We start from the raw sequence: 22,462 nt of genomic DNA, 5'->3' as shown, positions 1-22,462 counted from the left end.
TGAAGATTGGAACATTTCATTTGTTTTCTATTGCTACCATAACATATTACCACAAACTTAGGGGCTCAAACAACACAAATTGATTATCCTACATTTCTGTAGGTCAGAAGTCAGACACCCATCTCCCTAGGCCAAAATTAAGGTCTTGGTAGGGCTGCATTCTTTTTTGTAGACTCTACGCAGGATCTGTTTCCTTGCTCCTTTTGATCCTCAGCATGATTCAATTCCTTGCAGAATGGAGATCTCTGCTTTCTTGTTGGCTGTCAATTGAGGGCCATCCCTGGCTTCTAGAGACTATGTGTACTCTTTGGCACATGGCTTCCTTCCTACATCTCCAAAGCCAGCAATGGCAAGCTGAGTCTCCTCAAACTTTTGATCCCTCCTGCCTCTTCCTTCCTTTCATCTCTCTGCTCCACTGTTCTACCTTCCTCATTTGATTTTAAGAGTTCGTGTGACTACATTGGGCCTACCTGGATAATCCAGGCTAATATCCCCCATCTAAGGGTAAATTGAATAGCAACCTTAATTTCATCTACGGTCTTAAGGTAACATAGTCATAGATTCCAGGGATTTAGGACATGGGCATTTTTGAGGACCATTATTCAGCCTTTCAGAGATACGCAGACAAATAGAAGGTATGGGATAGTTGGTAAGAATGTAGGTTTGTGAGGCATGCAGACCTTGGTTTGAATCAGCTCTGCATCTTGATAGCTGGGTTAATCGGGATATGTTGTAACCTCTTTGACATTCAGTTTTCTCTCTGTTAAATGTGAACGTGGGTTGCTATGAATATTAAAAATGATATGTAAAAGTGTATGGTATATATCAAGAACTCTATTTTACTACTTAAAAAAATAATGTGACAATCACTAATGTTCTGAATCTGAGCATCAAATGCAGCTTAGAGCTCAATGTGGAGGACATTGCCTTTAATAAAACAAAGGAGGCCAAGTGCTCTTTTGCTAAAACCTCAGTTAACCAGCTAGGTTTACAGGGAATGAGAGGGGAGTTACATATAAGTGTTGATAATTCATTTATACCTAAATCGTTAAATGCTATTTTAAGGACACTTGATGACTTGAGGCTTTCAAAGAAGTCGTAATGCCTTTTTCTTAAATAGTAATGCTGCCAAGAGTAAACAAAGTAAAATACCATTTGCTTTGAAATTCTTCTCAAACAAATTTGGAGTGGGTTCTAACCTGGCACAGTATATTCTTCCATCTGTAATCCCTCCAAGGGCAGCCCCCCTGAAAATAAACACCAGCTCTATTTACTGAATGGGGAATTAGAATCTGTGGCAGGCAAGAATGCAAAGAAAAGCACCCATTTAGTTGGAATATTTCTTTCTCTATTAGAATTGTTTAATGGATTTCAACTATGGTAATTGAGAGTTACGTTCTAGTGTTTTCCATTAGCTAAAAATGTGCTTCTTTTAAGTATTTAAAGAGGACAAATTCCTCCACAGCGTATAGGTAGAGAAATGCATTTCCTGGAGGTGTTGACCGTTTGAGCTTGCAAATTGATGAATACAATGTTGCGGCCAAATTGAACTAACTGCCTTTTGATGAGCTTGAGTGCAGCTTGTGACTAACTAGGGAGAGGATTTTACCAGTGCATTCTTTAAATGAAACAAGAGGATCCAAGGACTCATGTCTTGATCAATTGGAAGAGCTTCTCCTACATCCCTTCCTCTACTTCCTCCCTCCTTTTTCTACTACTCTCATCAGTGGCACAGCCACATCACATGGAAAGCCAGGTAGCACAAAGCCAAAATGTCATACACATACTTCATCATATTTCAGAAATGGTTTCTATAGATCAGCCCACCTATTGGTATCTGCTTCATGGTTTTTGCCAAAAGGTCAGTCAAGACGGGTTGTTAATGTACTTGAGTGAATTTTCACCATTGTTCTTGGGCATGGAGAAAAGCACCAATAGGTGACAGAAGCATATATGATCAGAGAACAATGGCAGGAAGGAAAAGAAGAGAACGCTACCTGCTTGAAAATAAAAGTATTTCCTGACTAATAAGGTAAAATAAGTTTGCTACTTAGATACTTTTGGGGGGTGGTTATGGAAAGATGGAGGTGCACATGATGGCATTGATCATTCTTCCAATCATATAATTTTCAAGCAACATTTGCAGTACAAGTTTTTTTGCCGCTAGCACTAAAACCAAGGAATTCCTGGCGGTCAACTGAGTCCATGGGGTGGGGTCTTCGTGAGGCAGGGAGCTCTGAACACATCCCTGGAGATTTCAGGCAACCATCAGGACCCAACTTCTCGCTTGACCCATGAAATTTGGATCAGAGATTAGGTTTCCAAACACCAAATAAAAGTATGAAGGGGATAGTGATGATGCATAGTGCAGGGCTCTTCCAGCATGCCATGTGAAGAGGTATGGTGTTGATGAGCACATTTTCTAGGAAGACAGGAGTGTAATGCCTGAGAATGCACTCTATGGTATATTGGTGAGGAAACCTCGGTCCTCTGAGCTTTAATACTCCAAAAACTGAAAAGATTGAGAGAAGAAAATAGGCTTTCTCTAGCAATGTAGCCTATAATATTGCCTGAGAAAGGTGTTAAGATCAAAGGCTGAGAAGATTTCGGGCAAGAAAGTTTATGTGAGTAACTATGACATCACTCTGTGAGCCTAACGAGTTTCTCTACTAATAGTTACTAAAGTCAAAGACATGTGTCCAGCCTCACACACACGTGCATGCAAACACACACACACACACGCAAACACACACACACACACACACGCTGGGCCCAGCTGGCTGGAACAACATGCATAGGGCAGTGAGTTTTCTAGAAACTTTGCCTGAAATGTTGGCAGTGACCTCCATAAGTATGCATGGAGGAAGAGGCAAAATTTAGTGCAAAAACAATGCCTGGAATCGACATGTAAATAATCTTTAAAGGCTGCCTAGATGATTCAGTTCCTGGGACACTGTGGCCAGAGGCACTTTACATTTAAAGCAAAGTGAGTGAGACCAAACATTTTTCAATGAAGCCAGTCACATACTGAACATTTTCATGAAATTTCAGACAGCATTTTGAAAGAAATACTGTTAGTCAATTTGATAATCCATAAGCAGTACAGCCATCTTTTTCTCCACTGAGTCATCTCTCCTACTTTGATTAGAAAACTAAAGTGAAGTTCGTGTGAGGCCTTCTCTGGACCAGCAGATATAAGTGGTTGTGCATGGTGGGAGTGGAAGACACCTTCACGTTAACTTGAATTCAGCTTCAGTTACTACTTAAGGAGGATAGATAGATAGATGATAGATAAATAGATAGATAGATAGATAGATGATAGATAGATAGATAGATAGATAGATAGACAGGCAGATGGATAGATTTAGAGACAGTGATACAGTTTGGCTGTGTTCCCACCCAAATCTCATCTTGAATCATAGTTCTCATAATTCCCACCTATTGTTGGAGAGACCCAGTGGGAGATAATTGAATCATGGGGGCGGTGCCCCCATACTGTTCTCGTGGTAGTGAATAAGTCTCAGAAGATCTGATGGTTTTATAAGGGAAAACCCCTTTTGCTTGGTTCTCATTCTCTGTCTTCCCTGATGCCATGTAAAATGTGATTTGCTCCTCCTTGCCTTCCACCATGATGTGAGGCCTCCCCAACCATGTGGAACTGTGAGTCCATTAAACCTCCTTTCCAGTCTGGGGGACGTCTTTATCAGCAGCATGAAAATGGACTAATACAGACAGAGTCTTGCTTTGTCACCCAGGCTTGAGTGGGGTGGCACAATCATAGGTCACTGCAGCCTTGAACTCGTGGGCTCAAGCAATCCTCCCACCTCAGCCTCCTGAGTAGCCATGACTACAGGTGTGTGTCACTATGTCTGGCTAATATTTTTTACATTAAAATTTTTTGTAGAGATGTGGTCTCACTATGTTGCCCAGGCTGGTCTCAAACTCCTGCATCAGCCTCTCAAAGCCCTTGGATTACAGGTGTGAGCCATTGCACCCACCAGGGAGTACTTAATACATAGGGAATAGCTATCATGGGGTAGGCACTATGCTGGATGCTCCCACCCACATTATCTTTTTTAATTGTTAAAGTGACCTTGTTAGGAATTAAACGTCGAGATTCAGTTTGGTCATCTGTAAGAGATAGGAAATTGACTTGCACAAGGTCATGCTGTAGGTGGTGTTCTTTCCCCAACCTTTAGTTGTGTTTCCATGCGTATACATTTAACTGATGCCCAAATAATGCTTGGCATCAGAAGAGAAGAGAATTGACCCATACTTAGTACTGACTATGTGACTGTGTGCCAGCTACTGTGCAATGTGCATCTCCAACTTTAATGTGCATAGCAGTCACTTCAGAACCTCGTGAAAATAGATTCTGATTCTGCTGATCTGGACTTAGCAGTGCTGCAAGTCTGTATTTCTAACAAGCTCCCAGGTGAAACCCATGATGCTGGGCCAGGATTTACACTTAACAATAGCTATCATCTCATCTTATGGTTGAGGAAACTAAGCCTCAAGGAGTATACAGGACTTGCCCAAGGTCACACTGGTGGTAAGTGGTGGTGGGGGTGGAAGCGGAACTGTGATTTGAAAGCAGGATAGGTTGATTATAAGGCCCTTGCCGGTACAGTACAATCTGCCACATCGCCCAAGGTTTTTGAAACTTTCTTCTTAAGAGAGGAGAAAATCCATTTGAATTCCATGCTTGATGAAGGGGCCTGGCACTTTAAAGTCCTAGTTTCTTCTAAAGCTCTTTCTTCTAAGCTCAGAAAAACATGGTCTTTGCAGTTAATTGTGCATACGTTTATGTTTTTTCTCTTGCTTCTTCAAATAGATACTTTGGTTTGCCACCCTTGCTTCACCTTGGGAACTCTAAACTACTAAGGCCCAAGCCCCACTCATAGGCCAATTAAACCAGAATCTCTGGAGGTGGGGCCCAACATGGGCATGCTATTAAAGCTCCCCAGGTGATTCTGATGTGCAGCGAGGATAAAGAACCGCTGAATTACGAGATTCAGGAAACAATTTCTGGAAAAATGTAACCTCAGTCCCCTTTTCTGTGGATGTCATTAAAGAAGATCCAGTGTATTTAACTAGACATTCACCAACAAGATTTCCAATTAGTTCTTGGTACTATTTTATTTTGTGACTGCGAGCTTGGACTGCTCTGAGATTGCAGCCTATATAAAGTTTGAAATGATTCTGTACAGACCCTAAGGGTGGGGAGCTGGTAAGGAGGGATGAGAGTAGAAAGATACAACATCATAGACCAGCTCCAGGGCAGAGACACATGTTGTAGGTCCTGATTTTCTTGCTAACTTAAGATCTTGGGGGGGTATTTTGAAAAATTGAATTTGATTTTATTCAATTCAACAAAACTGGCTAGTCAAGAGATGGTCATTTTTAAAAATGAGAACACAGTGCAGGGTTGGATTAATGCTATAGAACTCTGAGCAAACCACCGTGGTGGGTGAGGCTGGAACAGGGCTTCTGTGTAGAGATGTGTGCTGCTGTGCAATTTACACAGTAAACAGAGCCACTGCACAAGAGTATGTAGCAACCCTAGCCTGAGGTGTGGGAAGAAATGCAAATAATTGGATAATCATGGGCCAGAGCCTGCCCTCAGGGAAGAGAGAGAGAGAGAGAGAGAGAGAAATTTTCACTGGAGAGAGTAAAGAAAGGCTTTACTTGGAGCAGTAATTTTCAACCTTGGCTCTGTAGTCAAATCATCTGAGGAGCATTGAAACCTACCAGTGCTCAGGCCCCAGCCAGGTGATTCTGTTTTAATTGATCTGGTGTGGCAACATGGGAGTTTTAGTTTTTAAAAGTCCTCCAGGTGATGCTAATGCTAAACCACAACTGAGAACCACTGGTTTAGATTGCGTTCATACTGGGCAGAGGAGAATGCATACAGGCAGAGAAACCTGGGAGAAACAAGTAGCTTGGGAGAGTCGTTCTCCAATCTAAGTATGATCCTTGACCAGCAGCATCAGCACCACCTGGGAATTTGTTATAAATGCCAATTCTCAAGTTCCATCCCAAACCACCTCAATTAGAAACTCTTGGGTGGGGGTCCACAGTCAGTCTCAATAAGCCTTCTAGGTGACTGTGAGGCTCACTTAAGTTTGACTTGGACATGAACAACGTTTATGGAAAGGGAGTGCAATGAGCTAAAGCTATAAAACTTGAACATAACAAGCTGGTGTCAACTCTCCTGACGGTACCATTGACATGTACAGCAATAACCAGTGTTCTAAGGTGGAATGTACTCCTCTCTAGTCTTACCATATCTTTCTTATCTGTTTGAAACTGTAGCACAGAAAAAAGTATATGTCATTCATGCAGGGGCAGAATACTTCTGGAAGAAGACTCTGCTTTTCTGATAGAAGCTGCACTTTTCTTCTTAGTGGACCTATTTCTGTCTTCAGGAGGGAGATCTATCCTCCCTGGCCACATGGGCCTTTGGCTGATGGAAAGGCTGGGCTCTGAGGAAGCTGCATACATAAGGTGAAAGAGGGTCCCCCAACCTCCCCTTCTTGCTTCTCGTTCCCACCTGGGCCAGGACTTCGGTTGGCTGGGCCCCACCTGCCATTCACAGCAGGCCTCTGAGGCTACTCACAGAATGCCAAGTGATGCCACTCAGTAGAGAAAGTCTTTGTCCTATGCTGAGTAAAGTCCCCACTGATGTGTAGCAGTGGTGCTTTATGTTTTGCCAGTCAGAGGCGTTCTTTTACCTGGGAGGTTGATGTGCACACCAGTGCATTCCCCTCTCTTCCTGGTCTGCATTGTATGGGCCAAACTCTCCAAAATGGAATAGCTGAGTCCTTGCAGGATGCTGAGCATCTTTGAGGGTCACAAAAGTGTTTCCAGGATTGGTGCTAACTCTTCACAAAGAGGTTTGTAGGCCAAAGGGACTTTACCCATCAAGTCCAGTGATTCTCAAATAAGGCAATTTTGCCTTTAGTTGTCAGGGCGGGGATTGGGGGGATTTGACAATGTCTGGAGGCATTTTTTGTTGTCACAACTTTGGGGAGCAGTGCTACTGGCATCTAGTGAGTAGAGGCTAGGGATACAGCTCAACACCCTACAATGGACAAAACAGCCCTTCACAATAAAGAATTATTAGGCTTCAAATGTCAAAAGTTCCAGTGTTGAGAAACCCTGACCTAGTCTAAACCCCTTATTTTTGAAATGAGGCAGCTGAGACTCACAGAGGTGAAATTACATTCTGAAGGTTACACAGAAAGCATCAGGTCAGGGTGAGGCTCCTGGTTTTCCAACTACCAGAGTGCATTGCTCAACAGTTTCATCTCTGGCAGGGACAGTTTCCTCCATTGCAGATACCATTTACTTTGTGCCTGCTAGGTGCCAGGCAATGGGCTAGACTCCTCATTTATTACCGCTTCATAACGCACACCTTCAATGTAGGCATGACTATCCCTAGAAGTGGCTCATTTTGTGCATGCAAAACAACTGTATGAAAAGTGTTATAGGCCATTAGGAAAGCAAAAATGAATACAAAAGAGACTGAGACATGGTTCTTGTCCTGGGAGCTTACATTCAAGTAGTGGAGAAAAGATATATGTCAAAATAATGATCATCTAACTTTTTACTTAAGGCCCATGATAATAACCAAAAACCTGTCCCAAGGCACCACAAGATAAATTTCTTAAAACATATGTGGAAATTAAGTGTTAAGGAGAGGGAGCTGACCATATGCGTTAGCATCATGGGAAGGCTACATAGGTCAAAGAGAATAATTTGTGTGTATTATGAGTAAGCACTATCCTAGATCCCACATATAAATAAATGGTCAATGAGACATATAATGTCCCTGCCTCAGGGGGCTTATATTCTTGTAGGGAAAGCCAGACAAGAGAGAAATACATACATATATAAGTAATTATAGATTGTGACAAATTGAAACCTCTCTAACGTGGCTAAAAGGGCATCTCTGAGGAGGTGACATTTTAGTGGAACCCTGAAGGACATAAAGGGGCCACTTGAAGGACATAAAGGGGTACAAGGCCTTGAGGCAGGAGAAAGCCTGGCATATTCTAGATACTAATGGAAAGCTAACATGAGCCAGAAGAGAGGCATATAATAAAATTCAGGAGGCGGGGGGCCAGCATGGTAGGGAGTTTGCATTTCATTCTACCATGAAAAGAGCAAGTTAGCCCAAAGAAACATGGGATGGATGAAGACCTATTAATGCTTGGAGAATGAGGGAGGTTGCAAAGGAGAAGGTAACTGAAATTTCCAAACATTTAAAAGTTGTTTCTACCTTGGACAAATTGAAAGACCATTAGCATTGATCTGTTCCACTCAGTGAATTATTTACTTAAGTTACACATGCACATTTAAACCTGCTAACTTCATAGTGTCCATGGCGGCAGTAAAGCTTAAATCTTATATAGAGATAAGCAGATGGTTAGCTGGGAGGAAAAATGGAGGTCTTGAGCTAACACATCCTGTGGTTGAATGCACTTTTCAGCATGACAGGTGCTCAGTGACATGGAAGAATAATTGCTCTAATTACCCCATTTTTTTTCTCTTTCTGATTAGGTAAGGATGTCTGATCATCTGTATATTTTGCCATATTTTCTGTTTCATAGATTTTTAAAGTATTTTATTGTTGGAGTCACTAATATGTGTCTAATAATTTTGATTGGTAGTCCCATTGCTGTCTACGTTGCTGTGGCCTTGGTGATCTCAGATTTGCTTTGATTTAAAATCATGTGTCATTAATTATGATCTGTTATCTTTCGGAAGAGTTAATTTAAAGGCAAACAGCATCATCATCAAATAATTGAGGGCTTGTTAACTGCTTCCAGCTTGAAGCCAGCAAACCTTACGAATTACAGTGGCCTGCTGAGGGGGCAGATGCCTCTGTGGCATTGTCAAAACAGTTTCCTAGGCTGTCTCTGGTTGCTTTTCTGTCTTTGAATAAAGGAAAAAGTTTTTTGGAGACAGGGGTAGTCTTGGAAAGTAAAAAATATTGAAGAACCCAATAACTGTCTAATATATTGATGCTTTTACAAGGTTGTCTTACTTTATTTATTTATTTAATTTTTTTGAGGTGGCGTCTCACTCTGTCGCCCAGGTTGGTGTGTAGTGGTGCCATCTTGGCTCACCGCAACCTTCACCTCCTGGGTTCAAGCAATTCTCCTGTCTCAGCCTCCCGAGTAGCTGGGATTACGGGCGTGTGCCACCATGCCTGGCTAATTTTTGTATTTTTAGTAGAGATAGGGTTTTGCCATGTTGGCCAGGCTAGTCTCGAACTCCTGACCTCAGGTGATCCACCTGCCTTGGCCTCCCAAAATGCTGAGATTACAGGCGTGAGCCACCACACCCGGCCAAAGTTGTCTTACTTTAGACTTGTTGACACACTGGAATCCTGGCTACAGGATAGGCTTTTTCAATAACTTACTATGTGACTTTTAAAAAGTTGCTTCCCCTCCTGAGTTTTATTTTCCTTATGTTTTAAAACAAAGGAGTGGCATTAAATTATCTCTGAAGAAATTTTGTTTGAAATGACATAGAGGATTTCATCATAGTGTTTGTCATATACTAAATATTTAGGTAGCTGTTTTCTGAGGCCAATATTATGTCTATTGATACAACTTTTATAGAGTAAACCAAAACATTCTAAATATAGGAAAGATAAATGGTTAACTTATTTAGATTCAAATATATTTAAAGGATACATTGCATTGGAATTTTTTTATTCTATCAGACATTAAGGTTTACTATAGATTGGTTCTTTCTTTACCTCTAGTTTGAAATGGGAATACTGTATTTCTGTGAACATGAGTACGTTAGGCCCGGTCAGCAGGCTTAGACTCTGTCAAACTCTCTCCTCTTACCATGACTGCTCCCTGACTGTGTCCTTGACCTTGACAATGGCAGAACAGCACTGCTGCTGCTGAGAAACCAAACCTAGATGCAAGCTTGCCCACCTGATGGTTAGTCAATGGAACAACATTTGCAATGGGAACTAGCTCTTTTATAAATGGTGCTTATAACCATCATCCCACCACTAAAGTCACTTATTCTTATCACCTCTGTGTCTGAGTATGCCACCTGTCAGTGTCTGTGTGTCTGTGGATGTGTGGATTTGCACATGTGCATTTGTGTCCTCCTACTCTGCACTACTCCTGTGAGACTTTGGAGTCCTGAATGGGAGGGCTGTGTTTTCACGGCTGGGGGCACTGCCTATATGGGCAAAATTTTCCCCCAAAGGCCTGTTCTTTGGCAGCTATTCTCATGGGGCGCAGCAGCCTTTCAAAAAGCATGGGGCTTCCAGATCCAGAAATAAACCATGAGCCACTTTTACCACCTTATCTGTCTTGAAAAGTCAAGTTGAATTTATGAAATCAGAGGAAGCTTTGTATAAATCTAATGTCTACCTAATCACTGGAATTTTTTGTCCACCTCCAAGACTGGGTAAATCTACTTTTGGGCAGGGCAGCAGGAGTCACTGAATGAAAGGTGGACAAATGGTTCAAATGAACAGTGGCAAGAGTGCTTGTCAGAGGATAGAGGTCATGTGCAAGAAGGGAATGTACCAGATTGGGTAAAATGGCAGAAAACATTGCACTAAGCCAGGGAAAAAAGAAACCCATTCCTTTTTCCTATCTCAATGGGCTGGATTCTTTGCAGGTCTCCTTTTCTCTTCCTAAAGCTGGTACCCCATGGATGCATTGCATCCTCATCACTTTCTTAGGGAATTAGAACAAAGCTACCCACCTATCTTACTGCTGGAGTCCTGTAGGAAGTCATCTTTCATTCTTTCTGCTGTCAACCGCACATACAGCCACCCTCCTACTTGAGGGAGCCCTGGGAATAAGTGCATTTGATATAACAGTTTTAATTTTCCATCCAAAATATCTCTAATTAAAGAGATTTTATAAGCCAGAGTAATGTGTTGCCTATACAGTGCCACTTCTGGTTTAAAAAAAATCAGTGTTTCTAGCTCTTTTGGCAACATAACATCAAGCTACTGTTGGTTGACTACTCTTTTTTTTCTGTTTTGCTTGAATTGACTGACATTTGAGGTATTGAGTAGAGACAGCCTGAGACCCAAAGCTGACCCATTAACTCCCAGATGTTCACGATTTCCAAGGAAATGTTCTGTGCCTGTGGTTATTGTTCTGATGACTCCTTAAACACTCTCATCTTGGCACCTTTTGCACTTGCTAAATTCAATTTGAAGAAAGAACAGAAGACAGGGAGAATTTTGTGGAAAGCAATTATTCTGCACTTTTATGACCTTCATGTTTTTCCCATCATGATGAATTTTGGGGTTAGCACTTGTATCAGTCAGCATGTAGCTTTCACTAGAATTTTGTTGTGTGTTACAGATAACCAGTCGTATCTAATTAAACAATAATGATGCCAGCACAAGGCATTTTCTGGGAATTAATGACCAGCTGGGAAAAGCTGATGGCTGGAGAGTCAGCCAAAGGCTATTAGCTTCAGTCCACTATTAATCTCCAGAAATGCCCATTTGTGACATCATTGTTGGTATTGAACAATGAAAATGGAAGACAATTTACTGTTATTTGTCACGTACTTCTGAATAACAAATTCCTTATGCATTGTCAGAAAGTCATTTTTTCTCTTTTATCCTCCAATTGTCCTTCAGTCTTATAATATGTTTTCTATACAGCAGTGGGTGAAAATGGAATTTCTCAGTTTCCATATAATCATGGGTGCTTCTTTTTTTAAAGAGTTCCAATTTGGGGAGTTTTATTTAAATATTTTGGATGGTAAAACTAGAATTTGTCTTCAGCTGTGATGCTGGAATTTGATGAGTGTCTATATTATCATAACTATCTGCTCATGGCAGGAAATGGTTACAAATGTTTTGAATAGCAGCTGTTGCTAGCAAAGATGTGCATTCAACAACGAGATTCTAAGAAGTTATAGTCACATTCCTAGTAGATGAAGGGAACTCTCTACAGAAAAAGCTATCGTGGTGTGTCTATATAATATTTTTGATTGCTGCTGCTGAATGCTAGAGGAAAATAGAGAACTGACTAAAATATCACCATCACCATCTTGCATAATTTAATGACTTATAAAGGAAGACAACAATCCCTCACAGAGTCAATCTATTAAGAACTTGTTCTAAACTCATAATACTAATTTAAAAGTTATGTTGGTTTTTATACTATTTTTTCCTTAACATGAAAGGGAAGTTCTTAAAGCCCCTTAAGATCCCAGCCAATGAGCTAGGAATGTTTTACCCAACACAGAAGCTTCATATCCCATCTAAATTCAGCCACCATTTGTTTATTTATTTTTTTTTACAAACACCACGATATTATTCACCCCACAAGAAATTTGCTAGTAGTATCAGTCCTTCTAAATGCATGTTAAGTGTATACATTTCGGGTAGTAGAATGAGTCAGCTCGTCATTAATCAAAGCTTTGGAGGCACTGACTCACTTCTGGTGAAATGGAATGGCCTTATTGGGAAGGGTGTGAAAGAAAAAAATTCATGCTGGGGTCAGTTCCCTGTTTCTGAAAACGCAGATCAAATTTGCACCTATTTTCATGGAAGGTTTTCAGAATAGAGAATGTAGCAGTGAACCCTATAAAGGCAGATATCTTGCTTTTGCAGGGAATAAAAATAATAGTGATACAAAAACACTAGTGATACACTTAGGAAGCATATAAAGAGCCTAGAAAGAAAAATGTGGACTGAGAGGATCCTGGTGTATAACTAAGGTCAAAATTATTAAACCAGGCCTGGCTGTTTTACAATCCAACAAGGTAGTCCTTTGACCAAGTGTTGTTTCGTAGGCTCTCAGCTGGAATCTCTTGTCTTCATTAAGGGGTTTTGAACATCTGAAGAATGTTTGCAACAGCTTCAGTTCTCTTTGGAAATCAAAGAATAAAGAGCAGTGACTGATTCTTCTGTCTGTCTCCGTGTATACTGCTTGGAAGTAAGGCCCTCACCGGGAGCAGACCAAGAAAAGAAACAGAAGCAAATTTACTGATAATTGGTGGACATTAGCCAGTTTAACCTATAAATATTTATATTGTACTCAATCTGAAACCTGTAAGTTCTACATGGTGTTTATTTAGATACAACATGAGTATCCATATTAAAATAAGTTTTTGCACTTTGGGTACGATTTAACACTGTTTTCATTGTACTAGCAACAGAGGTATATATAGTCAAGTAGCTATTCCCAAGGCTTTTAGCATTTTAAACTAAGCCCATTAAAATAAAATCACCAAGCTATTAGATGTTTTTCTTTGAAACTTTTCTTAGGGCTGTTGTTTCTTTAGTCTTCCCTGGGAGTATATTTGATTTAAGACATTCGCTGCTTTTCTGAGGCTCTAACTTGAGTTCATTTTGTTATGTGGTGACCACAGTTCTGGATGACGCCCCCCCTGGCACACAGGAATACATTATGTTACGACAAGATTCCATCCAATCTGCGGAATTAAAGAAAAAAGAGTCCCCCTTTCGTGCTAAGTGTCACGAAATCTTCTGCTGCCCGCTGAAGCAAGTACACCACAAAGAGAACACAGAGCCGGAAGGTTTGTGCACGACAGACGCGTGTTTTGCTTGTTTTCTCTCATTCTTCTTTCTTTCTCTTTCTTTTGGATTGTGCATTGCCCTCTGGTGTGCTGTGTGTTGTTCAGGCCCTGCCATAGCTAGGAGGCCCCCTGGCTGGCTGGTGAAAGTGTTATACAGTCTCAGATGTGACGCTGTATAATATGGTCATCTCTGGCACAGCGCACAGCGTCACCCTGCTTTTCACAGCTGAAACATTTTCAGTTGCTGTCATTTTACTGCCCCATTTGGGCTGGCAAAGTTGCTTGCTTCTGTAGCCAACATCTGGCCAATTCTGTTCCCATCACCTTGCATTCCTGAAGCAGCAGTCAGCTGAGGAATGAAACTTCTAAAATGAAATAATGAGAGGATTGTTTCAAAAATTTTCAACTCTCCTTCACTCCATAAAGCTTCTGCATTGCACTCGAAGAATGCTCATGATCTACTTAGTTTGCTGAAGCAGGCCCAGATTACCTGTATAATGCACGCCCCGTTGCACTTTGCCATGGTAAAATGCATGCCTCAAGGAAACTATGAGTAGTTTGTTTTTTCTTTTCAGCTCAAGTACAGGTTTGGACAACTCTACTTGCTGTTACTTAAACTGAGGTTAATAAGGTACTCATTGCAATCCATATCACAAATATATCTTCAAAGTATTTCATCTAGCCAGAAATGGTATTTATTCATTGTTTCCAACATTTTTGCATCTATCAAAGAGAAATATTTTTCACATTACAAATAAAATGTGGTAAATTTATTGCCATCTGTTTACATTCCAGCTTCCAAAATAACATCTGAGAATTATAATGTAAATGCTAATACTTATTGTTAAACAGCCCATTTTCCCCTCACATTAAATATCACTGAGGCAGTTTACCAATGAATAACATTTGGAAGTGACAAAATTCACCTGTTCTTTGGCAGTTGGTGTATACTTTTGCATTAGTGGTTTTTGTATAATTTCTAAAAGCGACCTTGTTTCTATTTCAAGTTGCCCTTTTGCATCATTATGGGAATCCTTATGATAATTGTCTTTCTGATATGGGAAAGACTGGCATGTGGGTTAACATTTGGTGAGTAAATAAATTTCTCCAAATGCACTCTAGTCCGTAGTTTTGGAAGCAAAACTTCACAACTCCAAGTTTCCCCTTTTCTTCTTTCCAAACAGAGTTTTAGACAATCATTGGCAGAAAATGAGAAGCCTACATGTATCTGTGTTTAATTCAGCAATAGAATAGAGCACTCATATTTATATTCTACCCATACTTTTGGTGACTAAACTATTCACGTTGAGTGTGACCACCGACTTCCACACATATTCATCTGGAGGTATAAATGGTGAACTTTTACAGTGAGTAAAAGCAATCATTTGGTTGTTTAGTGCAGAAGATAACTAACTTTATTTTGTACTTTAAAGAAACAAAAAAATTTTAACCAGTGACAATTACTTTACTATATATACTACATTCCAATATTTTCTGCTTTCTTTTCTCTAAAACTTATAAACACACACACACACACACACACACACACACACACACACACAGTTTTTGTACTTGCAAATCAGCCTAAAAATCAAAATTTGGTTTCGTTAAGAAAAATAAGCCAGTTAAGAAGCAGCTGGTTAAATTCGGTCAAGCAATCAGTTACATAATTAAAATATTTTAAACAATATTTCAGATTTTAAAAAACAGTTAAGACCCCATTCCTTTTATTATTACATATAATTTTGACAGGATCTGTTATTTTCAAGTACCATCTGGAGTGTATTATAAATACTGTTATGAATATTTTCAGATATAGAGAATTCTTAAGAGAATAGGTAGCAGTTAGACTCTCTTCTACAAAGTTTGGGTAGTTTTTGATCTGTCATTTAATCCACATATTGGGCTGTTGTCATTGTGTTTAATGGGGCTGCCATCCTTTCACTTGTGTACTGTGATGATGGGCATTCTCTTCTTTCAGATTGGAGATTTTCCTTAGTCGTGCCCTCCTTCCAGGTCCTCCTGCCATGATATCAAAGCTAATATTTCTGTCTTTATTCTTATGAATGATTTGTAACTAGTATTAAAGTCAGAGGTTTTCTGGGATGACATTTAAATACTATTTGCAATCTTACTGTACCCTCTCAAACAAGATCCCAGAATCTAATGATGAACTCAGACCTTAAAATGAAAACACTTGATCTCTACATAAGTTAACAGGATCCAGAAGACTTTAGATGGGGGCGAAAGAAAACATGCTGTGGAGCTGATCTTGGATAAATAAGGAAACATTGCCAAGAAATTAACGTGCTTACTTCATGTAGGATATCGAAGCTCATCATTTCCAGGAGGCGAAGTAACTATGGGTTTGGAAGGGTTCACTGGTCATTCTCGCAACCTGGAAGATTTTTGCAGGACTGTTTTTTAATTGCCGTAAGTTATAGTGTTCGGTTCCCTCTTAAAGTTGTTGTGACATTTTATTATAATTAGTAGAAATAAAAGACCTCTTTTTTTTTTTTTTTTTTTTTACAAATGGATAGTGTTTTTCATTTAAACTATGTCTATACATTGAAACATTTTGTTGTTATGTGAAACATTTTGAAGAGATACTCCCTGTCATGGCCTCGGTGCCAAAACATGAGACCTTAATTGACCTTGGCTGTGGATGCCCACCAATTCTACAGCAGGTGAAGGCAATGGACAGGGTGGTTAAGCCATACATTGTTTGATCTATGCAATGCCAACATGCTAGTATAACCTCTTCTAATGAGATTATTTTTTATGCAATGTTAAAACCCCCAAATGAAAAATTAAAAAAAATATTTAAGCCTTTTGGGGAAATAAATGTTTGAATCGCATAAGCTTTAGAAATGATTAATTAAATTAAACAGGTTTATGTGTATTGTGATACAGTTGGAATTACTAAATTGATAAAAATTACCCAACTCTTTTTTAATTAGTATGGATAGAGTCTTGCTGTTTCTTTTGTTTGGCAGTGGTTTATAAGGACTGGGCTGTTTTCATAGTTTATGACCTCTTAAGATTTGCTACAGATAATTTAACATTGTTTATAGTCACCCATCTTTTTATAGATATTTTTGTCTTATGTTCAGGGCCCTCAGAATCCATATAAAATAATACACAAAGGGACTGAAATATCTCACTGGCTTTTCAGGATACATGAAGGCCAAATTACACTTTGCCAATACCAGGTTTCTATTTATGAATATCCAATTCCAAAAAAATTTTTAAATCTGTTCCAAACATTTGCGATTTTCAGTGACATGATTATTTCTATAAAAACCACTTATGATATAATATTATGTGAGTGCTGGAATTTGGCGGAAGAAGTGCACACAAGTATCTGAGAGTCTAATGTGGCCCAGTACCAGCAATGTTCTTTGTTAAAAGAAAGCCACATGGAGAGTGGAGATCATTACCAAAATCTTTTTCTTACCGTTCCAGGAGCCTTTTGGCAAAAGAAAGTATAAGCTTCATAGCTTTATTCTTTTGTCCACTTTATCTTTCTATGCCATTTGTGCCAAAATGAAATCACTAATTTAGAGTAACTCCTGGAAGCCAATCTAATATTAGCATGGTTGTCATTTCCTAAATGCCACTCCTTGGACTTTTACTGATGTTCGAAGATTGTTAAAGAGAATCACACCAAGATAAATATGCTTGCAAGTAGATAGTGTTGGAAATCTACAGGGAAAAATAAATCATGGATTCCCAGTGTTTGCTTTTAGGGTTTAAAATTCTGATTACAATAGTAAATGTGAAGAAATTAATGCAACATAGGAAGGTACTACAGAGCTTAGTGATTTGTCACCATCTTTTTATCAGGCATTTGGGCTCTTTGCTATAGTCCTGATTACACACACACACGCGCACACACACACACACACACACACACACACACACACACATTCTGTCTCCCTTAGGGCATTCGTAACCTTTTTATTCAGAGAGCCATCCAACCATTGTGGCTTTGGTTGGAGAAGAGAATCTGTGCTGGAGATTGATGATAAAGTATGGCAGCTTCCACCAACCAAGAGAAAGCAAAATTACATGCTAAATGGTAAGGGGGTATATTTGTAACTACCATGTCTGTCACTCTGATAATGCGTTGGGTTATTCCCACCTTAATGATGGGAGAAGAAGAAGTCAGAGGAATGCTGAGGAACATGCTGAGGGAAATGTTTTTCATCTTCATGTTTTTTCAACATTGTTGTTTCCTGTTGTGCCTTCCTCATCTTAATGCTAATTTTCCTTTCGAGAAAAATGTGTCAGCATTAATTTGAATTAATAGTTAAAGAAAACTAAACTATGGTTATTAAATCATTTTGTCACTAAGCTAGAGTTGGGTAATAACCTCTGATGCTTGTCAGCTGAAAATATCTTGACTTTCAGGAAAGACATAACTAGGTTCCATGTCTGTCTCCTTTAGAATAATTGAGGGGACATTCCTATTCTATTAGAAAAGCATGGGGCCTTGGTTTGCATTTCTTTAATTATCAGTGATAATGAGCTTTTTTTTCTAATGTGTTTGTTGGCTGCATGAATGTCTTCTTTTGAGAAGTGACTGTTCATGTCCTTTGCCCCCTTTTTAATGGGGTTGTTTAGTTTTTCTCTTGTAAATTTGTTTAAGTTCCTTTTAGGCTCTGGATATTAGACCTTTGCCAGATGGAGAGATTGCAAACATTTTCTCCCATTTTGTAGGTTGTCTGTTCATTCTGATGGTAGTTTCTTTTGCTGTGCAGAAGCTCTTTAGTTTAATTAAATCCCATTTGTCAATTTTTGCTTTTGTGGCAATTGCTTTTGACGTTTTCATTATGGAATCTTTGCCCATGCCTATGTCCTGAATGGCATTGCCTAGATTTTCTTCTAGGGTTTTTATAGTTTTGGGTTTTATATTTAAGTCTTTAATCCGTCTTGAATTAAGTTTTGTATAAGGTACAAGGAAGAGGTCCAGTTCCAATTTTCTGCATATGGCTAGCCAGTTCACCCAGCACCATTTATTAAGTAGGGAATCCTTTCCCGACTCCTTGTTTTTGTCAAGTTTGTCAAAGATCAGATGGTTGTAGGTGTGCCGTCTTATTTCTGAGTTCTCTATTCTGTTCCATTGTTGTATGTGTCTGCTTTTGTACCAGTACCATGCTGTACCCTTACAGTATAGTTTGAAGTCAGGTAGTGTGATGCCTCCAGCTTTGTTCTTTTTGCTTAGGATTGTCTTGGCTATGCAGGCTCTTTTTTGTCTCACATGAATTGTAAAATTGTTTTTTTTCTAATTCTGTGAATAATGTAAATGGTAGTTTAATGGGAATAGCATTGAATCTATAAATTACTTTGGGCAGTATGGCCATTTTAAACATATTTATTTTTTCTATCCATGATCATGGAATGGTTTTCCATTGGTTTGTGTCCTCTGATTTATTTTGAGCAGTGGTTTGTAGTTCCCTTGAAGAGGTGTTTCACTTCCCTTGTTAACTGTATTCCTAGGTATTTTATTCTCTTTGTAGCAATTGTGAATGGGAGTTCATTCATGATTTGCCTGTCTGCTTGTTTGTTGTTGGTGTGTAGGAATGCTCGTGATTTTTGCACATTGATTTTGGATCCTGAGACTTTGCTGAAGTTGCTTATCAGCTTAAGAAGCTTTTGGGCTGAGACAATGGGGTTTTCTAGATATAGGATCACATCATCTGCAAAGACAATTTGACTTCCTCTCTTCCTATTTGAATACCCTTTATTTCTTTCTCTTGCCTGAGTGCCCTGGCCAGAACTTCCAATACTGTGTTGAATAGGAGTGGTGAGAGACGGCATCCTTGTCTTGTGCCGGTTTTCAAGGGGAATGCCCCCAGCTTTTGCCCATTCAGAATGATATTGGCTGTGGGTTTGTCATAAATGGCTCTTATTATTTTGAGGTATGTTCCTTCAATAACTAGTTTATTGAGAGTTTTTAACATGAAGGGGAGTTGAATTTTATTGAAGACCTTTTCTGCGTCGTTAGAGAAATGCAAATCAAAGCCACAATGAGGTACCATCTCATGCCAGTCAGAATAGTGATTATTAAAATGTTAAGAAACAACAGATGGTGGCAAGGCTGTGGAGAAATAGGAATGCTTTTCCACTGTTGGTGGGAATGTAAATTAGTTCAACCATTGTGGAAGACAGTGTGGCAATTCCTCAAAGACCTAGAACCAGAAATACCATTTGACCCAGCTATCCCATTACTGGGTATATACTTAAAGGAATATAAATCATTCTGTTATAAAAATACATTCATACATATGTTCACTGCAGCACTATTCACAGAAGCAAAGACATGGAATGAACCCAAATGCCCATCAATGATAGGCTGGATAAAGAAAATGTGGTGTATATACACTGTAGAATACTATGCAGCCATAAAAAGGAACAAGATCATGTCCTTTGCAGGGACATGGATGGAGCCAGAGGCCATTATCCTCAGCAAACTAACACAGGAACAGAAAACCAAACACCACATGTTGTCACATATAAGTGGGAGCTGAACAATGAGAACACATAGACAGGGAGTGGAACAACACACACTGGAGCATGTTGAGGCGGGGGGGGCGGTATGGGGGGAGGGAGAGCATCAGGAAAAATAGCTAATGCATGCTGGGCTCAATATTTTGGTGATGGTTTGATAGGTGCAGCAAACCACCATGACACACGTTTACCTATGTAACAAACCTGCACATCCTGCACATGTACACCGGAACTTAAAAAGAAAAGCATGGGACCATGTGTTCTGGTGACTCTGAAGAGATAAGAAGACTTTATTCTCAACCTTTTTATTTCAAAGTCATTTTTTTCTTTCATGACTTAGGGCCACCCTGCCTTTGATTTATGACCTGAAGGATCACAAAATGACACAAGACAATTTTCTTTGCTCATTGAAGCAAATGGCAGCTTAATTGCAGAGTCACAAGAAAGATAAAAAAAAAATTAGTCCAAATTAATGCCAGAAATCTGGTGGCCTTGGTCATTAGCAACGAGTAAACACTATCCTCTCCCCACAAAGTATTTAATTCTGTTTCTCTTACAGCTTATGTCCTGATAACATTAGGAAACCAGCAATGGCAATGAAACCCATTCCTTCTTCCCTCTTATTTCCCCTACCTTATGGCAACAAACAAAAAATGAAGTCATATTTTGGGGATAGTTTCTACTCTCTGGAAAACTTATAGTCTAATCAAGGAGTATGTGTAGTAGCCAGTAATTCACTTTCATGATAAGATGGACATTTATCACTCTCTTATTGAATATATGCATCTCCATTCAGTCTCTAGGCTGGAGGCTGGCTTTTAGAGTAGAAACTAATAACCATTCATTCTTTAAAATATCATTCACTTTTTAAAGCAACTGACCTCTCCTCTCCCTTGAGCTTATGTGTTCCAATCATGGTGGTGGTTTCCTTGAGACGAAGTTGTTTCTCCTTTGTAACTCTCTTGGCTGAGGTCTTCCTTAATTAATACTTGGAGCAGACGTTTCTCCTGTATGAAGCCAGCACCAATGACCCGTTTCAGGCATTTATGTTTAACATCACACTTATCTGCAAAAGTGCTTTGAAAGTTCTACTAGATGAATGACAGTGTATGCTGGTGATTTTGATTTTAAAAAGTCAAAATCAAAGATACTTGAAAATATCTGGAAGTTATACATCCATATGGGTGCTTCCCCTTTCAAGGCCAAGACATCAGGGATTGTGTTGCCAACATGCTCTTGGGATGATGTCTTGCCAACTTTTCTGGAGTTTTTTTCTCTTCCCAGCCATTTGATAAACCACTTAAGAAATTCTGCCTTCTGGACCCAGCATGGTATAACCCAGCTAGGCTATGTTCCATGTCCATAAACGCATAGCCTGAAAGACTAGTTGATTCCCCAAATCAAGCCCAATCCTGATATTAGAAGTCTACGTCTATTAAGGAGATGCACAAGAATGTTCTGCTCCCTCTGCTCCAATTTTCACCCTGTCTTTTGTTTTAAATGACAATTCACTTGCCTGGTTGAAGAGAATACAGGAGTGAACTATAATCTTTTTCACAGGTTCTTACATAGTTATCAGATCAATGTTTTCCAATAATATTTCATGCAACACTGATCATACATTTATGTAAAAAGACAGCATTTGTGGTCAAATATATGTTTCCCAAATTACACACCATTCCTAGAGAGTCACAATGCATATGAGTATATGAAAGATTTTAAAGAGTCTTGCAGATTAGGAAGCTGTCTACCTTAGGCAATTCAGTGGTAAACAGCATCTTCCAGCTACCGGACCCTTTTACTGATAATACAGGTGAACATCTTCCAAGTAACACTTTGGGAAAGGCTCTGCTGGCTCTACTAAGCAGTGTATTCTCATCAAACATGAGCTTTGTCAAGTAGCACACTTTTGAAAATGATTGCTGTTCCCTTCCTCTCTGATTCCCACCTACTGTCGTTAGAGAAAGGCTACTCAAATGTTGTTCATGTGTCTCAAATTGTTTGTTATCAATCCATGACTAGATAAGGATTTTATGCCAGAAGGTAAATCACTGCTTCATTCATGACGAAAGTATTGCTGTCTTGCTGTGAAAAGTAATGTCAGCTGAACTAAATAAGAGCTGTATTAAGTAACATAGTTCACAGACCAGTGCTATGTTTGTGTACCATACATTGAGTAACACTGCTTTAGATTAGTGATTCTCAAACTTGGCTGTACATTGGAATCAACTGAGGATCTTTAAATACTACTGACGCCTGAGCTCACCATCAAACCAAAAACTGACAATCAAACAAACAAACAAAGAAAACCTGCAAAATCCCTTGTCGTGCTTCTGGTCCCAAGCATTTCAAATAAGAGATACTCAACTTTTAGTTACTAGTTTTTATATGG

The 22,462-nt window shown here is 39.4% G+C and overlaps 1 protein-coding gene across 2 annotated transcripts in view; it reads left to right on the top strand.

The window, feature by feature from the left end:
• Positions 1 to 22,462, top strand: part of FGF13 (fibroblast growth factor 13) — a 592,158-nt gene that overhangs the window by 352,786 nt on the left and 216,910 nt on the right. Inside the window, exon 2 of one of the 2 annotated variants that reach the window (XM_054544113.1) lies at positions 13,390 to 13,557. The exons of the other annotated variant lie outside the window; for it this stretch is intronic. Coding sequence (XP_054400088.1) covers positions 13,390 to 13,557 — 168 coding nt within the window. The remainder of the gene's footprint in view (positions 1 to 13,389; positions 13,558 to 22,462) is intronic. 2 annotated transcript variants of the gene reach the window in all.

The sequence above is a fragment of the Pongo abelii genome, chromosome X (genome assembly GCF_028885655.2).
Source record: "Pongo abelii isolate AG06213 chromosome X, NHGRI_mPonAbe1-v2.0_pri, whole genome shotgun sequence".
NCBI lineage: Eukaryota > Metazoa > Chordata > Mammalia > Primates > Hominidae > Pongo > Pongo abelii.
This window is presented reverse-complemented; position numbering and strand designations above follow the sequence as displayed.